General features: G+C 35.8%; 2 protein-coding genes across 5 annotated transcripts in view; both read left to right on the forward strand.

The window, feature by feature from the left end:
* The window catches only part of syt2b (synaptotagmin IIb), a 46,631-nt gene extending 30,454 nt beyond the window's left edge, over positions 1-16,177 (forward strand). For 3 of the 4 annotated variants that reach the window (XM_084425276.1, XM_084425275.1, XM_084425277.1), the window contains 8 exons: positions 2,004-2,244; positions 2,978-3,138; positions 7,467-7,589; positions 8,747-8,914; positions 10,071-10,238; positions 10,977-11,094; positions 11,186-11,319; positions 12,022-16,176. In XM_084425276.1, coding sequence (XP_084281402.1) covers positions 2,031-2,244; positions 2,978-3,138; positions 7,467-7,589; positions 8,747-8,914; positions 10,071-10,238; positions 10,977-11,094; positions 11,186-11,319; positions 12,022-12,237 — 1,302 coding nt within the window. In that variant the 5' untranslated portion in view covers positions 2,004-2,030 and the 3' untranslated portion in view covers positions 12,238-16,176. Of the gene's footprint in view, positions 1-2,003; positions 2,245-2,977; positions 3,139-7,457; positions 7,590-8,746; positions 8,915-10,070; positions 10,239-10,976; positions 11,095-11,185; positions 11,320-12,021 lie in introns of all 4 variants that reach the window. The other variant, XM_084425274.1, reaches the window with a different exon arrangement.
* A 2,175-nt stretch (positions 16,178-18,352) lies between these two features.
* manbal (mannosidase beta like) lies at positions 18,353-19,921 on the forward strand (the record flags this gene model as incomplete). The annotated part of the gene is made up of 2 exons (XM_084426856.1): positions 18,353-18,502; positions 19,477-19,921. The coding sequence occupies 2 exons, from the start codon at positions 18,353-18,355 to the stop codon at positions 19,588-19,590; spliced, it is 264 nt and encodes an 87-aa protein (XP_084282982.1). The 3' UTR covers positions 19,591-19,921.
* Positions 19,922-20,143: the final 222 nt, after the last annotated feature.

A 20,143-nucleotide genomic window follows, 5' to 3' on the forward strand; every position in this document is an offset into this window, starting at 1 on the left:
GATGATGACACGGTGTTGTCAGTCAATAAAGCACAAATGTCAGTGGCGTGCATCAGGTGAGCTCTGCAGAGGATAGATGTCCAGCTCCTCCAGAAAATCAATGCAGCTCCTCAAACGCTGGTATCTTCAGTGATTGCCACCTAAAGAGTGCAGATTGGTTTTGCATGAATTGAGGGGTAGAGGCTCTGGATGCTGTCATTTTGAAGATTTATTCAGCATGGATTGGAAGGAGATGTGCATTTGGTAAATCAAACCCATTCGGTTCTTTCAGAGAAGAACAGAGTACAAATGCTAGTCAATAGCTGGCTTTGTTTGGATTAGTATTGATTAGTATTTATGGTTGCTTTTTGTTGGGTGGTGGTGAAGGAGGTCATAGTGCAGAACACTGAAAATCCCGGAAAGCAGAAGACAACGCTGCGACAATGACCATGTATAATACATAACATAATCGATATAAACACTTTGCTTCTTTTGTGCATTTCCGATTAACTTAAGTTTGTTTAATTTGGGCAATTTGTTGACGGCAATACTATCTCTAGATATCGCTTACCTACAACAGTCAAAAACTCTTAATGGTCAACTATTAATAATAAGTATGCATTTTTCTCATTCAAAATTTACAGAATACATTAGTATCCATGAAGTGTATTAAAATCTTTTTATTAGCACGTTGATCATCTAAACCTACTCAGTTGTGTACAAACTCTTGCTTGATCAAAAGCAAGTCTCATTTGTAGGTCTTATTATTCTCTTTCCCGTGTTTATCTCTTTGACAGTGAGGGCTGTAAAATCACCATTTGCTAAAGTGAAGATTTTTCAGCTGGAAAAAGAGCAAAAGGTCTATATTAAAAAAAATCTATATTAAACAATCATTTAATTTATTTTTTTATTTTAATTTTGTTATTATAATAATAATATATATTTTTAAATAAATTATTTATTATGTATTTTTTTATTTATAAATATTTATTTATTTAAAATTGTATTAATTAGTTATTTATTATTTTAGTAATAATTCTTAGATTCAATTAAATAATTGTTATAAATATTTTTCTGTAATTTTTTATTTTTTTATTGAAAAATGAAGAGAATAGAAACCGATTAAAGTTAATCATTTGTTTTCCAGTTTGTAAAACTAATCAGAATCTGTCTTTAATTTTTTTTTTCAGTCATGTTATTTAGACATGCTGCGGGTTTTTGCCGGTTGCCATCTACTCTCAAACCTTCATTTATCATTTCATCCACGTATTTATCTCCATACATATTAGATCTCCTTGTTACGACAGCATCCTCTTGTTGTTTCATTTCATTTCAAATATTATCTAGCCAAATGTACAACCTGCCAACAGATCTGCCCTCATTAAAGTCATAATTTGTACAGGTTTTCATTCACAAGGCGGTGAGAAGCTATCAGCGGTGACAGCAGAAATGATCTGACATTTTAAAGGTGGATGCTGCAAGGAAAGTCAAATCAGAGTTCAAATCAAGTCAAAACTTGTCTCTTATTTCTTTTGCATACAAGCATATGCGAGTAATAATCCTGGATTTGATGCCGTTTTATAACCTAAAGAAAACTGGTGCTATAAGCACTGAGGCATCCCAGAACAAAATGTCCTGTGTTTTGTCCTGCAGTGCAGTGTTCTGGCGTTTATCTTGCACTTCACCCTTTAACAGCCCGAAGCTCTGACGCTTTATTTCATTATTTAAATGCAAGGCCATCCATTTCTTTATTAAAAAGAGCCGTCCACTGTCAGTTCTGATAGGTCTTATCCTTGTTTTCTTTTCACTTATTCAAGAAGCAGATGCTGCTTGGAAGTTTTTCATAAGAATAAATATGGTGTGAAAATTGCATTTGAAAACCGCATCCTTTCCTACATTCAATTTGACAGGCGGTAGGCTCTGATGTTTTTGAAAGCCACAATTGTCCGTAAGATCAAAAAAGCATGCCAGACTTCAAGGTATTTTGTGTTTAAATGTGTGTCTGGTGTCTTGAACTCCTCCAGGGTTCCTGAGTGGTCAAGCCAGAGATTATGAAGTGGAACCTCTTTAAAAAGAAACCAGAAGCCATGGTGGGCCCAGAGCCCACGGGACTCGGCGTCACGCACCCGTCACACACCATGACGATGGCCCCCGCTGTCTCCACACCCGCGGACAACTCCACCGAATCTGAGGCGCCCGTCAACAAGAATGATGTCTTTGAGGAAATCAAAAGCAAGTTCCTCAATGAGATCGATAAAATCCCATGTAAGTACGATTTTAGGTTCCATGTGCCTCATTCCAGTCCTTCTAGCAATTAGCATTTGAATGAACAATGACTGAGACAAGTATCTCTCATGTTAATTAGCATCTTTGTCTCAGAAGATATAGCAAGAATATGAGGGGAGTTACACCGGGTTAGCCAATAAGATAGTGTACACCTTACATCATATAGGAATACGATACCTTGAATAGGAAGTCCATATATGGTCATTTTCTGGCTAGATCACCACATATACGTTTGGATCCAGGAGGACCCGTCCTCCATTCGAACACAGAGGTCCACATAATGAAGAACAGATGTAGCCAGTGCCTTTCCTACAGAACAAAGAAATCCTTCTCTGTGATATACTGCATGCCGAGACAATAATATCTAACAGTCCTGCAGAGATGTTTTACAGTCTCGCTAGATCAAGAAAATCAATGCACTAGTGCATCATTATGCTGAAGATGTTTTATGGATTTAAATTCTAGCCAAATTGTTCGACCCTCAAAGTGTTGAGCAAACCTAGAAATGCAAAGCAATCTGCTTTCTTCTTGTAACCCTTCAAATCAACAAAAAAAGTTAATTAAAAACGTTTGTATTGGTAGCATTTCATGTCATAACTCGCTCTATCGTTTTTTTGGTTGGTGTCAAATATCACCTTCGAGGAATGACCCTCCACACGTCACCTGATGTCTGAATGACTCTTTGTTTTTGTTTTCCCATGATGCTCTGCAGTGCCTCCATGGGCGCTCATCGCCATCGCCGTAGTGGCCGCGCTCCTCGTCCTCACCTGCTGCTTCTGTATCATTAAGAAATGCTGCTGTAAGAAGAAGAAGAACAAGAAAGGCAAAAAGGGAAAGGACGGCTTCAACATGAAGAACATGCAGGGTGGCGACGTATGTAACGGTGTTCAATAGCACCCACCATGACCCCATTAACTAACGTAGTTAAAACCTGATGCACACTTCAATCAGAATTAAAACTAGATTATATTAAAGTCTGTATTAACTGGGCATATTACCAGAAATTAGTATTGCATCATTAAGAAATGAAAACAAGCCTCAGACCACTTTAGTATGGGTTACACTGATTATGATTATGAGTCTGTTATGTGATTAGCTTCATGGTTCGCTTTATTGTGTTTGTGAGTGTTTTGTTTTCTTTGAAGAGAAATGGTACACTGGATGTTCCAGAACATGTTTCTCTTGTGATTTTGATCATAAAAAGATAGGAGCTTTAAGGGTCATTCTACAAAATGAGTGTCTTTAATTATGTAATAGTTATATAATGAAATAACGTTACGGAATATGTTAATATTACATTCACTATAGTTCGCCTGCTCATTCGGCCTTAAAGGTTAATAATAAACTAACGTGGCTTGCCGTCCTTGGAGGAGGCTCGAACCCGAGGCTCGGCTTGAGCTCAGAGTTAAAACCCCCCTATGATGGATTGCGCATTAAATGAAAAGGATAGAGATAATTTACTGGAGGAGAAGGGGAGGAGTAGCCTGTACTTCCGCTCAATTTTCATTTTCCTTCAGTACTCCGTCTGGGTTTGCGGTATATTCTTGGGTTTTCTCCAGCCAAATTTTTACCGGTCCAATCAGCGAACAGAGGGAGTGGCTGAGAACGATGACGTTGAGGTTGTTTGAGTTGTAGCGTTACGTCACGACCAAACGTTAGCGATTGGTTATAGAGACAGAGTGTATTTAGGCCACGCCCACACCGGGGGGGGGGGGGGGGGGGGCAATCCAGCCGTCTCCATTGACTTTGCATTGCGAGAGGCTGCCTCCTTGTCATTTATGACTTATAACCAAAAACAAAACAATGTCTAAAAGCTGCTATATGACAAGGTGTACAGCAAACAAGCTACATTTTTATAAGCTGCCGACCCCAAAAAACGGTTGTTTCAGGACTTAAAAGTGGATCAATTGAGATATATTATATAAATATATTATATAAAACTGACATTTGGATATTTGACTTACCAGTGACAAAATGTTTACTGCACACGTAGACATACTGAGTGTCAGGATCCCACAGTTTACCCATTCTTCCTGCTGATGCGTCACGTCTTATTGCCTGTATCCACTTTTGTCTCCTTAAAGGCTGGCTTTTACGGTTCGGAAGCTTATAAAAATGTATTTCTGGGTTTTTTAGCTTGTTTGCTGTACACCTTGTCACACAGCAGCTTTTAGGCATTTTTCTGTCTTTTGTTATAAGTCATAAATGACAAGGAGGATAGCCTCTCGCAATGCAAAGTCAATGGAGACGGTTGGATTGTTGACCCCCCGGTGGGCGTGGTCTTCAGATTATGACGCGTTGCGATTGGGTCTCTATGGCAGATCCAATAGTTTTAAACTTCAACAGAGTACCCGCCTTCAAGGAAGTTAACGCTTCTCAATGGAGAGTGGCCAGACTCTCTGTACAAATGAAATGTACGTGAGTCTGGTAGGACCAGGCTAGGGGAGGAGATGACGTGGTGTCTGCTGCTTATATAGTACGCTCGTAATGATGATTGACAGGACTGAATGTTTAGGCTCCTCCCGGACCTACGTTTTGAACTTAATTTAATAGTACAGTACGTTAATATTGAGTAACTTACATTTTATATACAATATTATCAGTTACTTTGAGCAAAAATGGTTGCAACTTGTAATTTAAACCAGTTCCAGGGTTGCCTTTCAAATTATTCAACAAGTCGTTCAAAAAGACAGTCACTTAAATTGTTGCTGAATGGATCAGTTGAGCGAATGATTCAGTGACTCAGTCATAAAAAACAGTTGAGTAAGTAATTTCTTTGCGACCACTAAAAAGTATGTTTTATGTAATCTTGGACACGCTACATATTCGCCATGTTGTAGTGACGTACCATGGTCAGTTGCGTTGCTTTACTCTCCTGTGGCCTCATGGGATAGTAAAGTATCCATCGTATGCACACTTCAGAATCTCGCCGGAAGAAGTAAGTCATCCGGGTACTTTTAGCCTCCTCTTTTATGAGTACAGTGAATTCGGACATGCTTCTTTTGTCACATAAATGTAGTGAAGTATGCGATTTTGTTTGCTGAATGTATCAAGTATTGTCGCTGAATGAATCAGTACGTTTGAACGAATCGGTGAATGTGAAGGAATCAATGACTAATTTGTAAAGCTAAATCAATTTCCGCCACCTACTGGCACAACAATGTAATTGACAAAAAGTGTCACTGAAAAATCCCCACCTTTAATTTTCACGTAAGGATGTTTCTCTGCATATGTATCTCTGCATGTAAAATATGATAAGATGGCATAGTGCAATTTAATAAGACATTTTTGGTCTGATAAAATATACATCTACAATCTTACAGAAATAATTTGATATGGAATAGACACTCATTTCATGATATGATCCTTAAATCAATTGCCAAACTGTGTCAAGCCTTTATTCATACAGATGTCTTAAACATCACAGTGTCATTTCTCCAGATGGTTCTCTTGGTGTTTTTTTACTGTCTTGACTGTCTTTCGTTCTGTTTTTTGGTGTGTTGTGAGTTCAACCTCTCCCTCTCTCTCTTTGCTCTCCTTCCTCCCGCTATGTGTCTAATGCGCCGCGTTTCTTGACGCTCATGGCGTCGGCGCTACGGTAGGTGTACGGATGAACGGCACAGCTGTTTCGCTGAGTGCTAGCACCGCGTGGGTGGGATTGGATGGAATGGCTGTTGTTGTAACTTCCTTGTTTTAAGCCTTTTGTACCTGCTGCTTGAAAAGAATACAATTAAAAACAAAGGAAAGTTACAATGCGAATGAAAACCCCACTTAAGTAGACCAAAAAAGAATGATAATGCAATAACAAAGAGACATAAATGTGTAGGAGGTGTGAATGGAGTAAGAGATTATTAACCCACTAATACTGAGTTAGCAAGAGACGTCCCACGAAACTCACTATGAATGCATGTGTTTAAAGGGCATGGCTGTTTTAACTGCACTGGAAGTCCTGATAGCAGTAAACCTTAAAATATCTAGAGCTATAAAAAAATAAAAAATGTTTTGTGCTTATCATATAAGCTCTTGTTCTATGATCATATAATCAGTTCAACTTAATGTAATAAAAATAAATGATGATTTTTCAAAACATATGATCAATTAGCACATATTCTGCTTTGCCCTTTAATTTGTTGCTATATGGATATGGTTAGGAACTGACTTGAGAGTGACAATTTTTGTTTGGTGGCACATTAAAACATCTTTAATCAGTTTACTTGTGTCCTAATGGAAAATTTAGATTTTTTTTTCTTTTAAATTCAGTTAAACTTTTGAGCCCCAAATTCTCACAATGTCATGCACGTAGTAACACGTTATGCACATAACATAATAATTCTGTTATGCAGCATCTTCACATAAAGTGACCCCAAAAAATATTTAAACACTTCAGCCACACTCAACAAAATATCAAACCAAGTGGCATTTGAGACGCGCTTTATTTTTCAAAAAATATGTTGAAATATCATTTAAATAGTGTATAGATTGATATAGGTAGTGGATTTTAAAACCCTTGATCTAATGAAAGTGTGGCTTAGTGTCCAAATACATTTTTGGGGCCAATTATGACCTATTTGTGTAAACAAAAAAATGAGTCCTGCACACATTATAGATTTTTTTTCTCTTCCTGCATTTTGGATGATGTTCAAAAATGCACAAGAACGACATGTCAGCATTTCACATGCCCAGAATAGCACAAAGGAGTCTGTTCTTCTTTAAACATTTGCTGTTCATCGCTTATTCCCCGGAGTATCACTGATGAACTGTTAAATTTATCATGCTGATGATGAGAAAATGCTTGCACACTGAATTATGCACATCAATAAAAGCTCCTTCTCATTGTTTTCTAGTACTTCCAAAGACCTAATTTGACTATACAGTCAAAATGTAATTTTATTACGGAAGAAGTTAAGCTCTAGGAAATAACATTGCTTCTCAAGATAAGCAAACAGAAAAAAAGTGTCACCAATTAAAATTGTGAACTCGAGTCATTTGCAACATCCAGCCCCTGAATGACAGCATTACTCCTGTAGTCGGCTATGGCAGATAACTAGCAGGACGGTCCAGATAGAAGCATCTCTCCAACCTTTACTGCAACTGACCGGGCCCTGAGCTTGTGGCATGCTTATAGACAGGAACCACACTTACTTTCAACCCAGATAACAACTTACTTAAACAATTTGCCATTTGCCCCACAGAAAAACCAGGATGATGATGACGAAGAAGGAGAAACTGGTTTGACAGAGGAGGAGAAAGAGGAAGAGGAAAAAGAAGTGGAGAAACTTGGAAAGCTTCAGTACTCCCTGGATTATGACTTCCAGGATAACAAGGTTAGGATGATTATTATATGCTGGAATATGATTAAAATGTTTAATGAAACATATTGCCAGTTATTCATCTTGTCTCATATTAAAATATATCATGATGCATTTGGATACAATTATATGATTAAGTAAGAAAGCAATTAAAAACAATTAAAGAAATAGTTCACCCTAAAATTTGAATTCAGTCGTTATTTATGGATTTCTGGTTTTGTGTGGCTCAGACGTGAGACTTTTTATTTTTTTGGGGGGGGGGGGGGGGGGGGGGTGAACTATTCCTCTAACTAAAACATCTTTTAAAAGTTCCCCGCAGGATGATCTTGGAGAAAGTTTGCGCTCATGCGGTGCGGTTTCTTTCCCTAATGACAGTGTTTACCAGGATCTGCTGAGTCACAGCTGTAGCTGGACTTCCTAAATGAGTTTAAACAAACATTAATGACTGTGAACTGTTATTCTTATTATGTTTCTTAACGCAGTCACATTCAATTTTAATATGCACGAAGTCCCTGGATATTAATAGAGTATCATTACACTGGAACAGCAGAGTGGAGTTCATGAAAATTACATGTACCGTACACTAGTGTACACAAAAAATACAGTAACAGTTGTATGTAAATATATGTTAAAATGTAATTTATTCCTGTGATCAAAGCTGTATTTCAGCATCATTACTCCAGTCTTCAGTGTCACATGATCCTTCAGAAATCATTCTAATATGATGATTTGCTGCTCAAGAAACATTTATACATTTATAAAACAGTTGAGCTGCTGCTTCATATTTTTGATGAATAGAAATAATTATTTGTGTCAAATAGAAATAGAGTATTTGTAACATTATAAATCTCTTTAATGTAAATTTTGATCAGCATCCTTGCTGAATAGAAGTATAGATTTATTTTGAACGGTAGTGTATTTATGAATAATACTTTCAGTGTATAATTCAATTTAAATGTATGCATAAAGCCTGTGCCAGACATTTCACAGCCCTTTCAGAGTGAGCTCATCCCAAAGGAAAATTGTGTTATAAATTCCATAATTTGCTCTTCATTTAATCTCATTGATATATTAAAGAGATCTCATTTGGGATTCTATATTATTTAACAAGAAATTCTTTTCATGCATTAAATCTCTTGCTTCTATTTTTCCCACTGCGTTTTCATCCACAGCTGACAGTGGGAATCTTGCAGTGTGCCGACCTGATTTCCATGGACTCTGGCGGAACATCCGACCCTTACGTTAAAGTGTTCATCCTGCCAGATAAGAAGAAAAAGTTTGACACCAAGGTGCACAAGAAGACCCTCAACCCAGTGTTCAATGAAACCTTTGTCTTCAAGGTAAGCTGTTCACCACTTTTAAACGACTCATTGTAATGTCAGTTATTGTGTTGGTCAAAATATTGATGTGTAATATCATCCTAAAAGACAGCATATGTTCTAATTAATCAAGTAATATATAACAAAACTAACTGGGCTAACATATATGGAATAAAGCAGAAGTAGTGATTTGCCTCCAGTGATGCTGGTGTGTCATTAGTGTTCATTGGCAGTTTTCTGCAACACCAGCGTTTTGGTCCTAAAGCTTCCAGCTGTTCCCGAATGAGCTTTAGTTTCGGTAATGAGCTCCGGAGGGGCCGCGGATCCTCTGGTGGTCACCGCTAGAGTCTAACAGTCTCACGCTGAGAAAACTGATCTAGGACAGGAACAATTGGCCATCTTTAAAGCCCCTGCCTTACAGTGAGAACGGATGACTGTGTTTCTAAAAATGGATCTGCCGTAACGGTACGAGCGAGAAAACAAAGCCAACTGAGGAGGAGCTTTCTTCCAAGTAGTTATTTTTCACAGATGATTAGAAAAATGAGCTGTAAATGCAAATATATAAATATATATATGTTTAAAAAAAGGGTATTAGGCTTTGTTTAAATTTTAATATACTTTATAATATATTTTAATATATTATACAATTTGATTATATATTATAAATGTGTATATATACAAACATTTTTATAGGTTTGATTGGCATAGTCACAAAGTTTTAATATATTTTAAGATATTATACTATATGATTATATATATGTATGGGTTTGGATTCACAAAGTCGCTCGTTTTTAATAATAATAATAATAGATTATTTATTACGATTTTATATTTTAATAGTTAAAAAATTCAAAAGCAGGCTTTAATTCACATAATATATTATACAATTTAATCATACATTACAATTTTATATTTTAATATTTAAAAAATGTTTATAGGCTTAGACTTTTAATATATTTTATAAGAATATATTTAATTTTCTCTAAAAATTCTAAAATACATTTTAAGATGTACTATTTGATTATCTCTCTCTCTATACCTTTCTATCTGTCTGTGGCAGAACAGTTTACATCTCCTTTATATAACAATAATCAAAGGACATTATGTTCTACACTCAGATTTATCACTCGGTTTGAAATCTGTGTATGTCAATTCTTCTCAATGGTTTCCATGTTAGATGCCGTACGAGGAGCTGGGTGGGAAGACACTGGTCATGTGTGTGTACGACTATGACCGCTTCTCCAAACACGACATCATCGGTGAGGTGAAACTACCCATGAACACTCTGGATCTGGGTCAGCCGATTGAAGAGTGGAGAGACCTGGAGAACGCTGAGAAAGAGGAGGTGAGTATTAAAGGGGTGTTATAATGCCCTTTTCACAAGATGTAAAATAAGTCTTTAATGTCTCCAGAGTGTGTATGTGAAGTTTTAGCTCAAAATACTACACAGATATTTTTATATAGCATGTTAAAGTTGTCACTTTTTGAGGGTGAGCAAAAACGCACCGTTTTGTGTCTGTTCCTTTAAATGCAAATGAGCTGCTGCTCCCGGCACAGGGGGCGGAGCTTCAAAAGCTTGCACTCACACAGACATGCACTGAAAATATCTAAAACCTTTAGCCTTTTATGTCCAAACCGGATTCAGACAATGATGGAGAGACTCTGGAAGAAGTGACAACATGTAGACAACATTTCTGAATGATTAGTTGATGAATTTACGTAGCTTATGTGTAGTTATCTTCTAGTCATTGATTAGCATGTTCTGTCTTGATAATCTATAAATCGTGTTCCTGGGGGCGGGGTTTATGTAAATTCTAGGGTTGGTGATGTCACTTCTTTAAAAGAAAATATCTCCCTTTGAACTTTGAAGCGTTGTAACTTTGCAGATGTTGTTTCTGCTCAAACAGCAACATTACACACTAGCTAAAGTTAGAAAAGTGAAATCATAATCAACCACCCCTTTAAATGATCTGATATTATGATTTTTAACTGGCCCAAGCCAGATTTGAAAAGAACGTAAGCAGTTGTGTTGCAGATGCTCCTCAAATGCATGTGTAGACGATCTCTCATCTTTTCCACACAGCCTGAGAAGCTTGGTGACATCTGCATCTCCCTGCGTTACGTTCCTACCGCGGGAAAACTGACCGTTTGTATCCTTGAGGCCAAGAACCTGAAGAAGATGGACGTGGGCGGCTTGTCTGGTGAGAACTGAGATATATTAGTCTCCAGCTCCCTGAGCAAGACATGTTTAATATATTTGATGCAATTAACTCGACATTTGCCCTTTGGCAGACCCGTACGTGAAGATCCAGCTATTGCAGAATGGAAAGCGTCTAAAGAAGAAGAAGACTACAGTGAAGAAGAACACACTGAACCCGTACTACAATGAATCCTTCAGCTTTGAGATCCCTCTGGAGCAAATGCAGGTAGATTATGCAGTTAGACCGAGTTTCTACCAGAATAAACTATATTAAGCTATTATATTATATTATATTATATTATTTAAAAAATAAAAAAGTCTTTGATTCACAAATTTTGATTCACATAGTCACGAACATTTAATATATTAAATTTTATGATATATTATAATTTAATAATTTAATATTTAAAATAATGTTTATAGGTAATTTGATTTGAATAGTCACAAAGGTTTAATATATTATAGTATGTCATTATATATTATAATTTCTATTTTAATAGTTAAAAAAATTAAAATAGTTAAAAAGTTAGACTTTATTTCCTTTTTTCAGGGATTCTCAGTTGTTTATAGTTTTTTTATTATTATTATATTCCTGAATGTGCAAGTATGTTATTTAGCATATACCAAAATTGAAGTTTACATTTTGTGCTAAAATGAAATAAAAAGATGATCACAAAAATATTTTTTATTGGGTTTGGGTTTACATAATATACTTCAGGATATAATATCTGATTGTATATTATGATTTCATGGTTTAATATTTGAAATATGAAAAATGTAGGCTTTAATTCACAATCATAAACTTTTAATATATTTTAAAATATAATAATATAATATAATATAAAAAATATTTTTTATAATAAATTATATAAATATATAAAATATAAATGATAAAAATATAATTTTATGATTTGTTTTTCTACTTTAGAAAATCATCGTGGTGGTGACGGTCTTCGACTACGACAAGATCGGCAAGAACGATGCCATTGGGAAGATCTTCATCGGCAGCAAAGCCCAAAGCACAGCGCTGAAACACTGGTCCGACATGTTGGCCAACCCGCGCCGCCCAATCGCCCAGTGGCATCCACTCCAACCAGAGGAAGATATCGACGGCGCTCTGGCCGCCCTGAATGCCAAGAAGTAACTTCTCACATCTCAGCCTGACTAACCCACTAACTAACCAACCCAGCACTGCATGACACCCCACACTCATCCGTACGCGCGCTGCCAGTTTGTTTCACATAACGACCACCAAAAACACTGAATACTCTAAAGAATATACTTGAAAAGATGAACAATATCACATGTTCACCACATAGCGAAAAACCGAGGCAGGAGAAATGGAAAAATGTGACACGTTTGGTCAGAAAGAACGTTTGCACATGTAAATGTGCACCTAAATTGTGGAAGCAAAATGGCGGTAGAAGTAGCCAGCAAGAATGATATTTTGTCCACCTTGCAGCCTAAATTTCCCAGTCAAATACACTGATTGTGTCCAAATTCAAAGTGCACAAATGATCAGTAAACGACTTTTAATCAGTAAACGTACAAATATTTTTGTTGTTTTTGCAGTTTCCCTTCAACACGTCACATTATTCTACATTTTCCGCTAGTTAACTGGATTTTATGTTATTAGAGGTTTTTATTTCATCTCATGAACAGGAAGGAATTTTGTGCAAATAATGCTGAGTTTATGTTATCCACACATTTGCACATTTAACAAAGCAATGATCACGCATCCCAGGAGAAGTAACTAGTGTCGTTTACATAGTAAATCAGGCCTTTCGTCGGAGTTGAATCATCAGACACGTTGGCGTTTATGTGCCCGAAAGAAAGAAGATTCAGGTCTGTGGTTTTGTAATAGTGCAGTTAGATAGGACTGTATTAATAAATGGGAATACATGGGCTAATAATTCATGAGATGTTGCAATATACTGTACATTAATGTTAAATTCCACACTAGTCAAGCATGTTTACACATAGTCAGTGTATAGATGTAGACTTTTACTGTATCGCTGCGATTACAGTGCCAAATCCAGATGTTCATATCTCTCATATATAAATCTGGCAGGCTTCGTGTTCACTAAAGCTGGCTGTGAATGTTTCCTGGGATCATACGAATGAAATTTGCACTCCTTTTGAGAGATTTTCACGACCTCTGTGCGTTTGAATACCTGGTTGACGTCACTGCCTCGAGCTCATCCAGTAAACTCCTCTCTCTGAGATGCCAAAGTGTTTAGTGGAAAGGAATGGTCGGTGGCGTGTGGTAAACTTCACCCGCATATAAAATAAAGCAATCCGAAGCGTTCAGATCCACTCGACTCCAGCTCCATCCCCAGCGACGCTTGTGTATATATGCATTGATCAAATCGGTTTCTACAGCATGTCCCTATAAATTGATGTACATAGAAGCATGTTTTAAAGATAGAGCATAATTATATTGTGTATGTGTGGCATTTGTCATTTTGATAATAAAACGTAGAGGAAAGATATAATGCACTGAATGCACATTTTATGAAATCGCCCTGAAAGGGTGTAAGACATTTAAGAATATATTAATATAGAGTTTTTAAAATAAAATAAAACAAACCTTTTGAACTAAGAGGTGTGTGTAACGTGAGTGTTAGACTCATGCTTGTGGTGTCAGTTTGACTTGATTTGCATTTATTTCCTTTTTATGGTCCAGTCAACATGTATTTTGTCACTGTGTTTATTCTGTCCTGTTGATGTGAAAATAAGAAATAAAAATGTTCAGTTTGTGAATTTTACAGGAATGTCTTGTTAGGGTGAATCTCACAAAAAAACACGTCAAGGTCACGTTTCGCCACAAGATCGGAAGAAACAAATGCTTAAAGAAAATTCAGCCTTTTTTTTTTAAAGGGCCACTACGTGTTTTTTGCATTAAAATAATGATAATTTAATGGGGAAATGTGCTTAATTTGTATGATACCAATGCAAAAGTAAAAAAAAAAAAGGCTGCATTTTCTCCCAGTGAAATATTTTGTTCTTTTTGATTCGGGTGTGAAACGTGACCCGAACGAGGTTCATCTGATAATGTACAGTGTGTGTAAAGCCGCGTTCTGAAACTAGAAGCCATATGCATGGGCCCTCGCAAGAGCTCATCGTTTCTGGATGAAAACAAACACCTCAACAGAAATCAATAATAATAACCTTCACGCATTTGAGCCAAAATGATGTGAGAGCACAGAAGTGCAACTGTCTGTTCAAAGACGGGTTTTTGTTTTGTAATTCTTCACAATATAAGCAAGGTGTGAATATTGGCAGGTATGAAAGTGATGCCCTCATGTTTTCTCAATAACATATATTCTCACAATTGCTTGCAAAAACGTATTATGGTGATCCACATGTACAATGGCATGACTTTATTATGCAGTGTGTGTGTACAGTTAACAACCAGCTCAACTTTTTTCTTTTTTTTTTGTACATTTAATTTTGGGATTTTTGAGACCAAATTTGCATATGATTTTCCTAACATTGTTTTATAGGATTCAGAATGATTCAATGTAACGACGTCATTTTATTTCCATATGTTAGAAGGGCGCCGCTGATTGTTTGTCTATATCAAAGTACATATAGAAGCCAAGATGGATAATTAATAATCAAAGATAGTTCTATATAATAGTTTCCGTTCTCATATTTGAGTTCCTTCATTGAATGTTCGGTCTGTTGTGTGTAATAATTGCTTTTTTTTTTTTTATACGACTCTCTGTTTTGGTTGAACAGCCTTGGACTGTCTAACTGCTACTTAGGAATATTTGTCTGCTTCTGTGTGTTGTACTTTGCATTAGGACCAATGTAGAATAATGTCTTAATGTTTCTTCTGTGGACGTGAATCAAACTGCAGGGGTCTGGTGTTCCTCTGCAGTGCAAGCAACAAAATCCCAGTCTTCCCTGGGACACTGTGGATGCCAGTCGACTGGCCCCTTCCTTCCCTCTCTGTGTTTCAGACAGGTTTCCATTCTTATATGGGATCATATAGTCACAAAGACCTTCCCCAATGCAATACTGCCAACATCTCAGCTTACTAACATCTCCTAACGCTCCCCGATTCATCGTGTAAAGACTCTTCCAAAGAACTGACGCCTTCCTTTCCTTTTCCGTTCGTCCTGTGTGGAGGTTTCAGTGTTGTCGACTCCTTTCGTGGATGCTTTGGCATGCTTTGAATTCCCCTTCTCCAAATGAACACTTGGGCCAGTGAAGAAAAAGAAAGCCTTTCCTCTGGCGATTCGCGTAGCTTATCCTTGTCATCCTGTACAACCAATGTGAAAACCAACCGATAGAACGTCTACATGCAGATTTATCCACGATTAGTTAATCATAGGAAATAAAGATCTTTTAAATATATAACATTTGTTTGCAGTGGTGTGTGTGTCAGTCCTTGAATGCAGACATGACGGTAGGTTTCGATGGGGCGAATATTTTTATTCATATAGGTAGCCTACTGTGGGAAAAACACAGATTGGTCTAATTTGACACCGAACAGTAAGACTGATTACCCCTAACTAACTTCTAGTTGATCATACTAGTTCTTAAGGCACAGTCTTAACATAATGGCTATGTTTATGCAACTGGTTTCACAGACGGTTTAGAATAAGACCTTAGTTCAATTATGACATTTAAGTAGCTTTTATAAACGTGCCTTTGAAAAAATGTATAAAAACATTACTGATGTTCATTTTTTAGACTAAATAATATGTCAGTGCAAGTTGCTTTCAGTTAAAACAGCTCAAACATGCATTTTAGTCTGGGACTAGATTAAGCCTCGTCTGTGAAACGGTGGATATGCAAGATACAAGTTTTAAACAGAACAATATTGTCATTTCTAGTCATATTAAGCGGTGTCCATTTTTGACAATGAAAACCTGTGCCATCAAATGTGCTCTAGCTCTGCAAAAAATAAAAAATAAAATAAAAAAAAAACACTTCAAATGATTCATGCCTGACATGCACATGAAAATCTGTCACTGAAATCTGTATGAAAATTATATAAAATACTTATAAAGTTAATTATATACAATAATACTAATAATACACACACATATATATATACACAGTACCAGTCAAAAGTTTGGAAACTACTATTTTTAATGTTTTTGAAAGAAGTCTCTTATGCTCACCAAGCCTGCAGTTAAAAAAAATAAAAAATAAAAAAAAAACAGTAATATTATTAAATATTATTACAATTTAAAATAATGGTTCTCTTTTTTAATATACTTTAAAATGTAATTTATTTTTGTGATGCAAAGCTGAATTTTCATCAGCAAGTACTCCAGTCTTTGGTGTCTTATGATCCTTCAGAAATCATTCTAATATGCTGATTTATGATCAATGATGGAAACAGTTGTGCTGTTTAATATTTTTTTTATAACCTGAGATACTTTTTTCAGGATTATTTGATGAATAAAAAGTTTAAAAGAACTGTATTTATTTAGAATAGAAATCTTTTGTAACAATATACACTACCATTCAAAAGTTTGGGAACAATAACTATTTTTTTTTTAAGAAATTAGTACTTTAATTCAACAAGGATGCGTTAAATTGATAAAAGGTGATGGTAATGATTTATATTGTTAGAAATGTTTTTATTTTGAATAAATGCTGTTTTTATGAATAAATGCTGTTAACGTTTTACTCATCAATGAATCCTGAAAAAAGTATTCCAAAAATATATATTAAACAGCACAACTGTTTCCATCATTGATAATAACTGAGTATCAAATCATCATATTAGAATGATTTCTGAAGGATCATAAGACACCAAAGACTGGAGTACTTGCTGATGAAAATTCAGCTTTGCATCACAAAAATAAATTACATTTTAAAGTATATTAAAAAAAGAGAACCATTATTTTAAATTGTAATAATATTTCATAATATTACTGTTTTTTTTTTTTTTTTTTTACTGCAGGCTTGATGAGCATAAGAGACTTCTTGCAAAAGCATTACAAATAGTAGTGTTTCCAAACTTTTGACTGGTATACTGTGTATATATATATATATATATATATATATATATATATATATATATATATATATATATATATATTTTTTTTTTTTTTTTTTTTTTTTATTCAATGCAACAAGAATAAGATGTAGGCCTGTTACATACTCATATGATCACATTAAAACTTTAGCTGCCAGAAAATGAAGAAAAAATAACTTAAATTCCAGTGCTTTCAAAGCATTACAAGATTTTAGTTTGTTCCAAAAGATTTACATATAAAGTAATTTATAATATGTGAAACATTTGGCACTAAGCCCACTTATTTTTATGCATATGTAGCCTATTTCAAAGAACTGTATAAAGAACTGTTGTTCTTTACATTCCAAACTGTCATTCTAAATACAGAAAAGCACATCAAAGACACACATTTCTATCATTCACAAATGTTCTATCGCTAAAGGTTTCTGAATGTTTCCAAAAATAATCTTGAGTAAATACAGTGAAGAAACAATTTTCCAAAACATGCTTAGCAGGATACATTTTGTGAAGTATTTTATGACACTTATTAACACAAAACTTATTTGGCAATTTCCAGGCTTTGATCCAAGATATATTACACTCAAATAATTATTGTCCAGTGATAAAAACCATACACCGTAAAAAATGTAAATAAAAGCAGACCGTGACAGTTGCTGACGTTGATTCACTGTGATTGGTCAATCCTGTCAGTGCTGAGAAAAGTAACAGCTACCACGTGACAAAGCCCGTCCACTTCAGATGTGCTCTGATCAATAATTTACACCTGAATAACGGCACCGATAAACGTAAAATAAATTATTTTGAATTCAAATCATACAGAATTAAAATATAAGGTGTATTATTAAAGCCCACCGTATCTGACAATCCGCTGCTGAATCTGTTTGTGAGATGTGTCCTCCCGTGCAGCAGGAGGCAGTACAGCGCAATGAATACCGAAACTCAAACGCATTCGAGACAAAGCACTGGATGCGTTTATCTTAAATCTCACAACAAACAAAGGATTCTGCTGTTTTAGTAATTCCCAATATTCCATAACACAGCAAAGGCTACGATTTATATCTACAGGTAACTGGTTTGTTTTATAGATATATATGATATTTTAACACTGCACTCCCGTAACGTTACGTGTCAGTTTAACACTGCCTAACTTGTATTTCGATGTCTGACGAAGACGTAACTTTACCATGGTAATACCATGCCCGATGTTCTTGTGAGTGTGTTGTTGAGTAACGTGTGTTTATCCTCAGGCTGCATCATGTCTGCAGATCTGGATCTTTCTCCTCCGGAGGTTCCCGAACCCACTTTCTTCGAGAGCCTCTTGCGTTATGGATTATTTCTAGGGGCCATTTTTCAACTCATCTGCATTTTAGCTGTAATTATACCCACATCCAAGAGCCACGAACAGGTGCGGACAAGTTATACAATTACAGTTTTGTCGTGATGTCTGACACCGGTCAAAATCTTCATTATAAAACGGATAGTATTGGTAGGGTTAGGATTAGTAATTTGGCAGGGGTTCGAATCGAAATTCGGCACTACACCGGTCCTTGATTCTGATTGGTTGAGCCGCGTTCGAAGCCGTTGTAAATTACTCAACAAACACACACCTGTGACCGCATTACATTAGTATCACTGCGCAACTGTATGTGATTCTTTGTTGCTGCATGTGTTGCTTGGCAACCTCTTTGGAACTACATTGTTTGGCGGAGGAGTAAATGTGTTATAGCGTTATATTTTTTTGTTGCTGGTGTTTATTTTATGAATGAAATAAATATTAAACTGAATATTTTTATGGAGTAACCGTTTTATAAAAGCAATAAGCCCCTTGAAGCCTAAGGGGGGGTTTTAGGCACTCCGCTCCGCACTCTTGTGTTCTAAATTCACCGTAAAACACGGCTTCGCGGGGCTTATTGCTTTAATAAGTCAGTTAAAACACATTTTTTTTTAAATAGGTCTAATAAATATATATAACTTTTATGTACAAATCACTTTAAAAAAAATCCACATTTCTCATTTTTATTCATGGAGATAACATGGACAATGTGCCGTGGTTTAATGGAGATTGCTGCCATCAACTGGAGAAATTGAAATAACATGACATTTAAACTACAGCTTCAAAGTGTTACTCACGGGTATACATCTTTTCACAAGTTTGTTATTTAGATTTACGTGTAGACATTATAAAATACTGTCTAGGCAAGACACTACAGGCAAAACTTGTAAAGCAGAACATTTGTCTTAATGTAGTAATGATTAATCAACTGGGGAAGTATGGTGATATCTATTAATTAAAATGTGTAACCTGTTCAGCTCTAGTGTCTTGCCATAAGGGGTTTGAAAATTCAACTGAATTTATTCTTTTGTATTTCATGATTCTAGGTGGAGCCGTCGGAGCCGGTCGACACTCGCAGCTCTGAGCAGAACCGCAAGCCGAAGGGACCCGTTCAACAAATCCGACAGAAACTGAAAAAGGAGAGCAAGAAGAAGAGATAGAGTGTGTGTGTGTGTGTGTGTGTGTGTGTGCCTGACTGAGTGAATATGAATGCGGGAAACATTAAAGGTGCAGCAGGAACCTTGTGTGAGGATTCAGCTGTGGATCTGATCAACTCACGGATGATGGATTGACTCACAGCAGCATTAGAGGATCTGGATCCAACGAGATATTGTGTAGTTCAGACATTATAACATCTGATTTCAGTTCGGATATTGCCACGTACATCAAAACAGTGTTTTTTTCTCACACATTATATATGTATCAGTGTTTTTGAATAATCTTTAGTGTTATTTTAAGTACCTTCATCTGAATAAACTGTTTTTGCTCGTTTCTTTCTGTGGTGATAATTGTTCAATAATTCAGTTGTTCAACAATGTGGTGATTATGTTCAATAATAGTATCCAGGTGTAATGTTCAAATGGCACACAAAGATATTTACAAAGAAATATATTTTAAATGATTTTAATAACATGTTTTATAGATTGATTATATATACATTATCTAAAATGTTGTATTCCCAAATATAGGCTACATAAGAATGCTCTTATGTTT

This window comes from Rutilus rutilus (genome assembly GCF_951802725.1).
Source record: "Rutilus rutilus genome assembly, chromosome: 12".
Lineage (NCBI taxonomy): Eukaryota > Metazoa > Chordata > Actinopteri > Cypriniformes > Leuciscidae > Rutilus > Rutilus rutilus.